General features: G+C 47.7%; 1 protein-coding gene across 1 annotated transcript in view; it reads right to left on the bottom strand.

Annotated features, from left to right (window-relative positions):
* The window catches only part of LOC308174027 (alpha-2-macroglobulin), a gene marked incomplete at its 5' end in the record, with an annotated part of 34,922 nt that extends 22,585 nt beyond the window's left edge, over positions 1 to 12,337 (bottom strand). Inside the window, 8 exons of the mRNA XM_080549080.1 lie at positions 1 to 8; positions 4,746 to 4,830; positions 5,742 to 5,910; positions 6,038 to 6,058; positions 6,208 to 6,260; positions 7,091 to 7,247; positions 10,181 to 10,373; positions 12,270 to 12,337. The exon at positions 1 to 8 is cut by the window's left edge and continues 113 nt beyond it. Of these exons, the coding sequence (XP_080405206.1) occupies positions 1 to 8; positions 4,746 to 4,830; positions 5,742 to 5,910; positions 6,038 to 6,058; positions 6,208 to 6,260; positions 7,091 to 7,247; positions 10,181 to 10,373; positions 12,270 to 12,337 (754 nt within the window). The remainder of the gene's footprint in view (positions 9 to 4,745; positions 4,831 to 5,741; positions 5,911 to 6,037; positions 6,059 to 6,207; positions 6,261 to 7,090; positions 7,248 to 10,180; positions 10,374 to 12,269) is intronic.
* Between the last annotated feature and the right edge of the window lie 969 nt (positions 12,338 to 13,306).

The raw sequence follows: 13,306 nt of genomic DNA on the forward strand, positions 1-13,306 counted from the left end.
AAGTGTATCTGCAGACCAATAAGCCAACAGAGGATTTCATCAGTAATAATAACAACTCAAAAGGACCAGATCTCAATAATCATCGTGGCAGACATGAGTCTGTGTTCTAGCAGAAAGCCAAGAGGTGGTTTCTTGACATCTCATGAGCTTAGAATGATAAGGTTCTATCTCCGTTTAGAATGATAAGGTTCTATCTCCGTTTAGAATGATAAGGTTCTATCTCCATTTAGAATGATAAGGTTCTATCTCCGTTTAGAATGATAAGGTTCTATCTCCATTTAGAATGATAAGGTTCTATCTCCGTTTAGAATGAGAAGGTTCTATCTCCGTTTAGAATGATAAGGTTCTATCTCCGTTTAGAATGATAAGGTTCTATCTCCGTTTAGAATGATAAGGTTCTATCTCTGTTTAGAATGAGAAGGTTCTATCTCCGTTTAGAATGAGAAGGTTCTATCTCCGTTTAGAATGATAAGGTTCTATCTCCGTTTAGAATGATAAGGTTCTATCTCCGTTTAGAATGATAAGGTTCTATCTCCGTTTAGAATGATAAGGTTCTATCTCCGTTTAGAATGATAAGGTTCTATCTCCGTTTAGAATGATAAGGTTCTATCTCCGTTTAGAATGATAAGGTTCTATCTCCGTTTAGAATGATAAGGTTCTATCTCCGTTTAGAATGATAAGGTTCTATCTCCGTTTAGAATGATAAGGTTCTATCTCTGTTTAGGGCAGTTCAGAGATATTGAGCGTCAACGTTTTTACATTCCATTATGTTTTGTGAGATGGAACCTTTGTATTTTATTAATTACTAACTCAAAAATGTCAACATTTTAAAAATAACACCACACAGGCATTAATAAACACCTAATGGATCAGATTATGTAAAAAAAACTCAATTTTGACCAAAAATGGAGATAGAACCTTCTAATTCTAACGTCACGAAGTGCAGGAAAGCGGTGACGGATTCATTGTAGAATAGTTCACAGGGTAGAATATTCTCAAGTACCAGATAACATAGGTAGTTTGCTGCTCTGTATGATTGTATGGGTCCTGATGATCTTAGAGATCAGAAGGAAAATGTGTTTCTAAAGGGCTAAGTAAGAAAGAACCTGCCCCACGATACCACGAGAAGGACAGCGGAGAGGTTGTTGTAATACATGGATAATAGTCAATAGTTTAGGTCAATAATGCTATGACCCCTGAATGACCCCTAGAATGACCCCTAGAATGACCCCTGATCCAGAGAGTGGTGTGGGGGGACAGTGAGTGGGTCACCCTGCAAAGCAGGTACAGGGGTCAGCTCGGACACATAGCTCCCTGCTGGGTATGTTATTTGCATATAATGTTGTTTAACTTCACGTGGGGAGCTATATGAGAGTGGAGCCATCCATTTTACACCAAACCTAATGTTTTACCATTTTACATTTAAGAACTTTAAACAGCTATCAATCATGTCACATTGGATGTGACAGGCTATAATAATAATAATAATAATAATAATAATAATAATAATAATAACTTTATTTGTATAGAGCTTTTAAGAGCCCAGTTATGCTAGACTCCACCATAGCTGGGTTAGGGTTAACCACTGGCTATGTGTGTACGTTTTTTGGTCATCCCACCCACCCCAACCACCCACCAGCCCAACCACCCACCACCCCAACCACCCACCAGCCCAACCACCCACCACCCCAACCACCCACCAGCCCAACCACCCACCAGCCCAACCACCCACCACCCCAACCACCCACCAGCCCAACCACCCACCACCCCAACCACCCACCAGCCCAACCACCCACCACCCCAACCACCCACCAGCCCAACCACCCACCAGCCCAACCACCCACCACCCCAACCACCCACCAGCCCAACCACCCACCAGCCCAACCACCCACCACCCCAACCACCCACCACCCCAACCACCACCCCAACCACCCACCACCCCAACCACCCACCACCCCAACCACCCACCAGCCCAACCACCCACCACCCCAACCACCCACCAGCCCAACCACCCACCAGCCCAACCACCCACCACCCCAACCACCCACCACCCCAACCACCACCCCAACCACCCACCACCCCAACCACCCACCACCCCAACCACCCACCAGCCCAACCACCCACCACCCCAACCACCCACCAGCCCAACCACCCACCACCCCAACCACCCACCACCCCAACCACCCACCACCCCAACCACCACCCCAACCACCCACCAGCCCAACCACCCACCACCCCAACCACCCACCACCCCAACCACCCACCACCCCAACCACCCACCACCCCAACCACCCACCACCCCAACCACCCACCACCCCAACCACCACCCCAACCACCCACCACCCCAACCACCCACCACCCCAACCACCACCCCAACCACCCACCACCCCAACCACCCACCACCCCAACCACCCACCACCCCAACCACCCACCACCCCAACCACCCACCACCCCAACCACCCACCACCCCAACCACCACCCCAACCACCCACCACCCCAACCACCCACCACCCCAACCACCCACCACCCCAACCACCCACCAGCCCAACCACCCACCACCCCAACCACCCACCACCCCAACCACCACCCCAACCACCCACCACCCCAACCACCCACCAGCCCAACCACCCACCAGCCCAACCACCCACCAGCCCAACCACCCACCAGCCCAACCACCACCCCAACCACCCACCACCCCAACCACCCACCACCCCAACCACCCACCAGCCCAACCACCCACCACCCCAACCACCCACCAGCCCAACCACCCACCACCCCAACCACCCACCAGCCCAACCACCCACCAGCCCAACCACCCACCACCCCAACCACCCACCACCCCAACCACCACCCCAACCACCCACCACCCCAACCACCCACCACCCCAACCACCCACCACCCCAACCACCACCCCAACCACCCACCACCCCAACCACCCACCACCCCAACCACCACCCCAACCACCCACCACCCCAACCACCCACCACCCCAACCACCCACCACCCCAACCACCCACCACCCCAACCACCCACCACCCCAACCACCCACCACCCCAACCACCCACCACCCCAACCACCCACCACCCCCACCACCCCAACCACCCACCACCCCAACCACCCACCAGCCCAACCACCCACCACCCCAACCACCCACCACCCCAACCACCACCCCAACCACCCACCACCCCAACCACCCACCAGCCCAACCACCCACCAGCCCAACCACCCACCAGCCCAACCACCCACCAGCCCAACCACCACCCCAACCACCCACCACCCCAACCACCCACCACCCCAACCACCCACCACCCCAACCACCCACCACCCCAACCACCCACCAGCCCAACCACCCACCACCCCAACCACCCACCACCCCAACCACCACCCCAACCACCCACCACCCCAACCACCCACCAGCCCAACCACCCACCAGCCCAACCACCCACCAGCCCAACCACCCACCAGCCCAACCACCACCCCAACCACCCACCACCCCAACCACCCACCACCCCAACCACCCACCAGCCCAACCACCCACCACCCCAACCACCCACCAGCCCAACCACCCACCACCCCAACCACCCACCAGCCCAACCACCCACCAGCCCAACCACCCACCACCCCAACCACCCACCACCCCAACCACCACCCCAACCACCCACCACCCCAACCACCCACCACCCCAACCACCCACCACCCCAACCACCCACCACCCCAACCACCCACCACCCCAACCACCCACCACCCCAACCACCACCCCAACCACCCACCACCCCAACCACCCACCACCCCAACCACCCACCACCCCAACCACCCACCAGCCCAACCACCCACCACCCCAACCACCCACCACCCCAACCACCACCCCAACCACCCACCACCCCAACCACCCACCAGCCCAACCACCCACCAGCCCAACCACCCACCAGCCCAACCACCCACCAGCCCAACCACCACCCCAACCACCCACCACCCCAACCACCCACCACCCCAACCACCCACCAGCCCAACCACCCACCACCCCAACCACCCACCAGCCCAACCACCCACCACCCCAACCACCCACCAGCCCAACCACCCACCAGCCCAACCACCCACCACCCCAACCACCCACCACCCCAACCACCACCCCAACCACCCACCACCCCAACCACCCACCACCCCAACCACCCACCACCCCAACCACCCACCACCCCAACCACCCACCACCCCAACCACCCACCACCCCAACCACCCACCAGCCCAACCACCCACCACCCCAACCACCCACCACCCCAACCACCACCCCAACCACCCACCACCCCAACCACCCACCAGCCCAACCACCCACCAGCCCAACCACCCACCAGCCCAACCACCCACCAGCCCAACCACCACCCCAACCACCCACCACCCCAACCACCCACCACCCCAACCACCCACCAGCCCAACCACCCACCACCCCAACCACCCACCAGCCCAACCACCCACCACCCCAACCACCCACCAGCCCAACCACCCACCAGCCCAACCACCCACCACCCCAACCACCCACCACCCCAACCACCACCCCAACCACCCACCACCCCAACCACCCACCAGCCCAGCTTCGTTTTACCTACATACAGGGGGGTTTGAAGCTTATGGGCTCACCTCTACGTATTTAAACACTATGTATTTAAACAACGCAAGTGTCCCGACTGGACATTCTGTAAACAAATTCTTAAAAAAAGTATTGTGCGAAGTAAAAAAAAAGAAGTCACTTACTTTCCACAAACCTTCAGTGTTGCTTTTTTGTCTAGAATTGTAATGACGTCGGGAAGGTGAACTTTCACCTCATACTTGGGCAGAACTAAAAGAAAGAAAGTACAAATGTAAGAATCACTCTTTCACAGTCACTTTCATCACCAGACCAAAGACCCAATTAAATGAATTGCATAGAACGGGTTACCAGAACAACTCAAACACGATTGTTCTTGAGCAGCGATAACACGTGTGGATTCTTGTCCTCAACAAATCTATCCGAGCCACACTCAAATAATTATTGTAAACTACTAATTTCTATTACCATGTAATTACAAATCAATGATGAATGTGCTGTACAACAGCGTGTGATTGGATTGTGTTATTGGAGTAAGAACGGTGTTATTACAGTGTTATTACACAGGTGTAGGGGCAAGTTAATGTCAAGTGTGAACAAAGCCTTGAAAAAAGGTCACCGAAGACCGAAATGTTGACACATTTAATAAGATCTCGTCTATATAAAAAGTACTATGCAAAGACATTTGATTGATTGAAAATGTGATTGATTGAGGAGGTAAAGCTTGTACGGTATTTATTTTAGTGCGTGTGAGAGGACACTTTTAGTGCTTCAGTGAGAGGACATAGAGGACAGTCTTAGTGTCCATGTTGTATTGCTGTGTTGATTGGTCGTGTCTCAGTGCTTATTGCTGTATTGTTGTGTTTGCTTGGCTGTGTCCCAGTGCGTTTTGTTGTATTGTATTGTCTTGTGTTGCCTGTCTGCATTTTGTGCTTACTGTTGTATTCTAGTCTTAATGTCCGTTAGTGCTTTTGTTGTATCGTTTGTGTTACATGCCTGTGTTTAATGCTTATTGTTGTTTTGTGGCATCATGTAATTGTGGATTTAATTGTGGTTTTAACCCTAACCCTTAATTGTCTCGCCTGGTAAAATAAAGGTTAAAAAAAAACTAAAAAAACCTTACCCTTCAGTGAGAGGACATAAAGGACATAAAACACTCTTACCATATTCTTTGATGTCAAAGCTTTGGCTGTTCTGCTCGCCCCTCTGGTTCCAGGTGGTGATCATGTAGAGGCCCTGCGTTGCCTCGGGGGTCGTAGGGTGGGACAGGTCCAGAATGCCACTGACGGTCGATTGGTTCAACCACTGGGCAATGCGGTTGGAGTTGGGGTCCTGCAGGCAGGTTAGAACAGGTTGACAAGAGTCATTTCTTTCTTTCATTCAAGTAATTCTATTGGATTGATTTATACTGCATAATGCATTTACAACACAGCAGTAGATTGGATTAAATTATTCTTACCTGAAGTTCCACTGTTTGGTACTAGAAAAAAACACAAAAGTACATTCAACAGTTACACATACACACTAAATATGGGGACAGTACCTGGGGGAACACATTTCAGAACTACTGATAAAACTACGGACCTCTCTAGATTCTTACATGCAAAGCTACAAAAGAAGACATCTTACCGTCTGATCATAGGGCAATAAACCGGAGTCCAGCGAGACGATTCGGAACTGGACTGGAAAACAAAAGTCACAAAATGCGATTCAGAGACAAGCAGCTCTCTCTCAGTACACATACACATACAGTAGACAAGCAGGGGAGAGAGAGAGGGGGAGAGAGAGAGAGAGAGAGAGAGAGAGAGAGAGAGAGAGGGAGAGGGGAGAGGGAGAGGGAGAGGGAGAGAGAGAGAGAGAGACAGAGACAGAGAGAGAGAGAGACAGAGAGAGAGGGAGAGAGAGGGAGAGAGACAGAGACAGAGAGAGAGAGACAGAGAGAGAGAGAGAGGGAGAGAGAGAGAGAGAGAGAGAGAGAGAGAGAGGGAGGGAGAGGGAGAGAGAGGGAGAGGGAGAGGGAGAGGGAGAGAGAGAGAGAGAGACAGAGGGAGAGGGAGAGGGAGAGGGAGGGGGAGAGGGAGAGGGAGAGGGAGAGAGAGAGAGAGAGGGACAAGCACCTACCCTCTGGAACTCCCTCCCCTCAGTGATCCGCAACGCCCCCACCCTGGACTCCTTCAAACTAGCCCTCAAAACCCATCTGTTCTCCAAGGCCTTTGACCCCTAGTCAATGTTTTAGTTTTTGCTTAGTTTGTTTTCTGTTTTGTCTGTCCGTTTTCATCCCCTTGTAAAGCGTCCTTGGGTTTTTGAAAGGCGCTATATAAATTAAAGTTATTATTATTATTATTATTATTATTATTATTATACCTATACCTACTTGTATGCATGTATAATCTATTTTGTTCATGTCCTGGAACATACTCTTATCATAAACATTAAAATGAACACTGAAGAATATGTATCTACAAGGCCACATCACATGGGCCATTTAGATGTAAAGAAAACGTGATCTTACCAGTCTGTCCTGGTTTGTAGATCGGTTTGTCTGTCTGGACGATGTTTATGTATGACGAGGGCCTGATCTGGATCTTGGTCTTCTTCTTCATGGACTCCTTGTCCCCCTGGACTGTGACATGGATGGTGGCCACGGTATCACCAAGCACAGACGGGACCTGTGACACGGACGAGAGTTTTTTAAAGGTTTTGTTAGAATTGTTTTACTCTGAATCACAAATCATCCTCTAGCCACTTGTGTAGATAATGGGATTGTATGTAATACTCAGCCCCTGCACACAAAGACATGGGACTCTATGGGACTCTATGGGACTCTATGGGACTCTATGGGACAAGGTCTGTGAGAGTCCATTGTGGAAGGACAGAGAATGGCCACACATCTGATTATTTGCTTTCTGAAGAATAGAGGACGGGTGAAACCTAAGACGTACATTTATTATTCTCAATGATTCCGTCAAATGCTTATGAACACGATGAAGCGAACTCAACACAAGTTTGTGGCAGCTAAATCAGTCTACTGTCACCTGAAAAACATAACAAGAATGATGAGAGGTTTCATGTCCAAACAAGACCTTGAAAAACTCATCCATGCATTTGTTTCCAGTAGACTTGATTATTGTAATGGTCTACTAACAGGCCTATCTAAAGGAGCTGTTCTACTAACAGGCCTATCTAAAGGAGCTGGTCTACTAACAGGCCTATCTAAAGGAGCTGGTCTACTAACAGGCCTATCTAAAGGAGCTGGTCTACTAACAGGCCTATCTAAAGGAGCTGGTCTACTAACAGGCCTATCTGAAGGAGCTGGTCTACTAACAGGCCTATCTAAAGGAGCTGGTCTACTAACAGGCCTATCTAAAGGAGCTGGTCTACTAACAGGCCTATCTAAAGGGGCTGTTCTACTAACAGGCCTATCTAAAGGAGCTGGTCTACTAACAGGCCTATCTAAAGGAGCTGGTCTACTAACAGGCCTATCTAAAGGAGCTGGTCTACTAACAGGCCTATCTAAAGGAGCTGGTCTACTAACAGGCCTATCTAAAGGAGCTGGTCTACTAACAGGCCTATCTAAAGGAGCTGGTCTACTAACAGGCCTATCTAAAGGAGCTGGTCTACTAACAGGCCTATCTAAAGGAGCTGGTCTACTAACAGGCCTATCTAAAGGAGCTGGTCTACTAACAGGCCTATCTAAAGGAGCTGGTCTACTAACAGGCCTATCTAAAGGAGCTGGTCTACTAACAGGCCTATCTAAAGGAGCTGGTCTACTAACAGGCCTATCTAAAGGAGCTGGTCTACTAACAGGCCTATCTAAAGGAGCTGGTCTACTAACAGGCCTATCTAAAGGAGCTGGTCTACTAACAGGTCTATCTAAAGGAGCTGGTCTACTAACAGGCCTATCTAAAGGAGCTGGTCTACTAACAGGTCTATCTAAAGGAGCTGTTCTACTAACAGGCCTATCTAAAGGAGCTGGTCTACTAACAGGCCTATCTAAAGGAGCTGGTCTACTAACAGGCCTATCTAAAGGAGCTGGTCTACTAACAGGCCTATCTAAAGGAGCTGGTCTACTAACAGGCCTATCTAAAGGAGCTGTTCGTAAACTGTAGCTCATCCAAAACGCCGCTGCTAGGGTCCTAACAAAAAACTAAGACGTTTGAACACATTGCACTCTGGTGCAGGGAATTTCTGGTTTGGACCCGGAAATTGCTAAACGTCACGTTTGACGTCAGACTTAACAACCGAATATGATGCACAGTACATTGTGATGCAATATGACTCATCTCTATTCCCCCTCTTAGGACTATGGGTTGTGATGTTAGGGGACACAGCCGTGCCTCTGACATGTATATGATGACATATGGACACTTCCTACAGCCATACAGCTCTAGCCCTCTGACAGAGAGAGAGGTTTGAGGACAAGGGACCCATTGTCAAAGGCAGATCAACTCCGAGGCAGAGTTAGTAGGATTAAGATAACTGCTAGTACGGCTGTTTCAGGTTGGGTCATTTTGCATAACGCAGTGTACCGTAAGCGATCAGCAACAGAGGTCTTGACTAGTCAGAACATGACTGATTACAACCAAAAACCACGTTTCGTTTAGAAAAATCAATGTGTTCTAACTGATGAAATCGTTGTAGTTAGTGTGTCTGTTTGAGTGAAGCAACAAGACACCTTTGACACATCCACTTCTCACATGCACGGATGCATATCTTTCACAAGCAACTTCTTTCACAAACAATCTTTCACAAATCTTTCACAAGCATCTCTGGTATAGGTTTTTTTGCAACTTAAACACTAGAACAGACATAAGGGGTCAGTGAGTTAAGAAAAAGGTTATATCTTTGCACTCGATCGAGCCATCTTTCGGCTCTTTTAGTAGATAAAAAGGCTCGGCTGTTCTAGTGACAGACAGAGCTTAACTGTCACTTATATTCAACTGTCACTTTCAAATTTGAAATAAGATTGACAGTTGGTGACGTGGTGTTCTAGTGTTAAACCACCCAGTCAGTCAGGCACCTCGAGGCTGTTCTAGTGTAGGCCAACTAGTGGTCGTTGTGTGTAAGTAGCAGCTTCCCATTGTAAAGAGGGGGCGAGGCGGCTCTTTTAGTAGGTAAAAAAGGCACGGCTGTTCTAGTGTTAATGCAACTGGTGTTATGCAACCATAGCGATCCAAGTCTGTGAAAGGAGAGGTTGTGTGTGTGTGGGGGGGTTGGGGGCACTCAGTGTGTCAGAGGAATGCAGGTAGTTTGCCTTCTGGCAAAAAAAAGTATTTGATTTGGCTGCGAGAATCACCAGTAGAGGAACAGTAAAATCACTGTTTAAATCTACTGCACATCTGACAACAGATGGGAGGCACTGTCTGCTCCACTAAGAGCAGATCAATATGGAGCGAGGCACATTGTTGCATAACAACACAGACACCAGGTTCAAAGTGTCAGTTACTGTTATCGCTGATGAGTCCGGTCAGAGTGTTAATTAAGTAAACAGCGACCACATACACACAGACAGACAGACATGCTAACACACAGACACAGACACACACGCGCACGCGCACACACGCGCACACACACACACACACACACACACACACACACCTACCTGGAAAGGTGTGCAGCGATAGAAGTCCTGAGTGATGTCCTGGAGTGACTCCTCCAGTAGAGTGAGGTTGGCCGCTCCCTCCATCTCCAGAGTGACCTTCAGTGAGAGAGGCTCCGTGGGCTGGTGCACCTGAGCGCACAGCGTCTCCGAGCTGCCCCCGACCACCTGGGAGCTGACCGTCACCAGGTAGATGCTGCAGGTAGACACAGAACAAGAGTAGAGATAAGAGACTACCCAGAGAGGTTGTCTTCATTTACATTTACATTTTTGGCATTTAGCAGACGCCTTATTCCAAAGCAACTTACAATCAATACATTTGAATACTAAGCAAGTGAATCATCAATCCACCAGTCGTAGCAGGAAGAGTAATCCAGCTCAGGCCCGGGGCCATTGATAGAAGGAAAAACCTTCTCCTATCACCTTCTTCTAAAACCTAGTTTTTTGTTTTTTTTGACACTGGAGAAACAGAGAAACAGTACTAGGGGGGCAATAGAAGTTTTTAGGGACACAGTAGAGGGGAAAGCGGGTGTCTTTAGGAGACGTAGTGCTGGGGGGTAGAAGATGTCTCAGGAGGAGCAGTTAAGGTGTAACCTGAAGAGATGGGTCTTCAGAGCCAGCATCAATGAAGCTTAGCAAGCTGCAGCTTCAATTTGGTCAATTTCAATTGGATTAGAGAGTGGATCAATTGAGATTTCAAAGATTCAAATCATTGAAAATACCCATTATTACTTCTTGGAGCAATAACAGTCTCTCATACACCGTTATTGCTTTTCTTCTCTCCCTTGGTGGTTCAGACATACACCCTTAATGTTTTGAATGAATGAATGAATGAATGGTCTTTATTGTCATTAATACAGTACAGGTACCATACAACGACATTTAGTAGAGGGGGGGCTCCCCTGGTGCTTGGAAAAAAGACTAAAAACAAGAAGGGAAAAGAGCTGGTTTACATAAATAAAGGCTATATACACTATCCACTATACTATACTACTAGTAAAGTAGGGGAAATTAGATTTGGCTGTGTTTGGCTGTTTGGCCTACACAAGAGGCCAGCAAATGAGAAATTAAGCACTCTCTCTCTGTTAATTCTGTTTTAGAACGGTGTGGTTGAGAATAGTAATGAGTTGTTTTTCCTGTTCTGTCTCTGGGAGTAGGTAGGCTACATGGAAGGAGGACAGTGGAACAAAGCGACAATTCATCTGAATAAAAAGAAACCTTGGCCTCAACATGACAAGTGACAACCTGTAAAAATACCAGAAATAATGGTTAAATCTGACCTGTCAGAAAAAAAAATGAAAATCAACATGTTTAATCATATTGTATTATGTAACTTTTGAATAAAAATACTTGGGAAAAAAAAATCTGACCTGTCCATTTTAACCTATGATGCGTCATATTAAGTTGTGAGGACTTGCAACCCCAAACATAATATTGTGAAACATATTAAGGTTTAAGGATAATAATCTACCTCCAACAGAGAGCGCGAGAACAATATTGTACACCATGTCATGAGTGATTGCATAATTGTTGCAATGTCCCTGAGGCCATACCTCTTCTATAATGTCGTTAAATTAAACATCCAGATAGTCATAGATATAGATATAAATAGATAGTCATAGATATCTTTATAAAAGCCTTCTGCAGGTACAGCCCAGGTCACCACCTGTAGCCCACATCAAGTCAAACGCACAGCAGACAGTTGCATTGAGCGCCTCTCTACAGTATAATAAATAAATCCCAAGGATGAAACAACAAACAAACTCAAACAAACAAACTAACTAACAAACAGACTCTTCCAGACGCACGTAGCCTCCGCTTCTTCCTCTGTGCTTTCTCTATTATCTACTTCATAAAATCGTGACGTTAGAATTATAAGGTTCTATCTCCACTTTTGTCAAAATTGAGTTTTTTTTACATAATCTGATCCATTAGGTGTTTATTAATGCCTGTGTGGTGTGGTTTATTTTTTAAATGTTGACATTTTTTGAGTTAGTAATTAATAAAATACAAAGGTTCCATCTCACAAAACATAATGGAATGTAAAACAGTTTGACGCTCAATATCTCTGAACTGCCCTAACCCTACTTACGATTCATTGAAGTTGCTCGATGTCGCAGTTTGCAAAAGCACAGATGCGATTAAAACAACGCGAAACATGTTTAGATCAAGTGCCATGGCAGGCAGCGATCCTTTCGGCAGTAGAACTGAACCGATCTCTCTCTGCGAACTTTTAAAAACGCTCCTCTTGCAGAAAAAGTTGCAGAAACAGTTCTGCTGTTTAAATCCGAATGCACAGGCAGACACAGAGACACTCCCTTCCAAATATGTTGGATCAACCAGCCTCCTCCCCTCCTCTTTCCTAATTCTGGAGATGATCTAATAGGGAGAGTGTGAGACGAGTGTCGCAATTAGAGTCGCTCGAAACTGGCTCATGGGTGGTGATAAATGGATCATTACCATAATCTCCCCAGGCTGTTCTTCCAAAGTTCAGAACAGGAACACATCGATTCTGTAGAGATCAATAAGGGACCAGTTGGACTAGAGATTGGAGCCACCTAGTAGCCCAACATATCAAAAGCTACAGTTTATTTGTTGAAAATTCAACTAAATGGTATGGCCTGTATTATTCAATACAGGCGGCTAGGTCGGATGACAATCAAAAAAAGAAAGAAAGAAAGAAAACTCACTCCATCCATGTCATGCATCCGGAAATGTGTGAATGAATGTGAAGGCCCTAAATAATTCTGCATCAATACAACCAAAAAACACTCAATGATGACTCATGCATCTATGCCTTCATTGGCCCCAGTCAGTGTCTTTGCTTGTCAGCCAAAAAAGTGTCTATAGGCTACCTTCAACAAACGCATTTATCTCTCAACAGTGGCCATTTGTCCTAGAGATAGCTATGACATTCCTCCTAGATTGTTAAATCTAGTCAATAGGTTATATGACACTTTCAAGCACCCAGGAAAACTCAAATTTCCAGGAAGACGACTTAGAGGTAAAGGAGAGGAGGAATGTATCACCGGATATCAAAAAGCCCTTCCAGAACCTTCCCCAGAACCTCTGGTCTTACATTCCTTAGGGCCGTGAGGAAGGACAGGATATTATTAAAGCAATAAGGCA

This window comes from Nansenia antarctica (assembly GCF_963989245.1).
Source record: "Nansenia antarctica genome assembly, chromosome: 19".
Lineage (NCBI taxonomy): Eukaryota > Metazoa > Chordata > Actinopteri > Argentiniformes > Microstomatidae > Nansenia > Nansenia antarctica.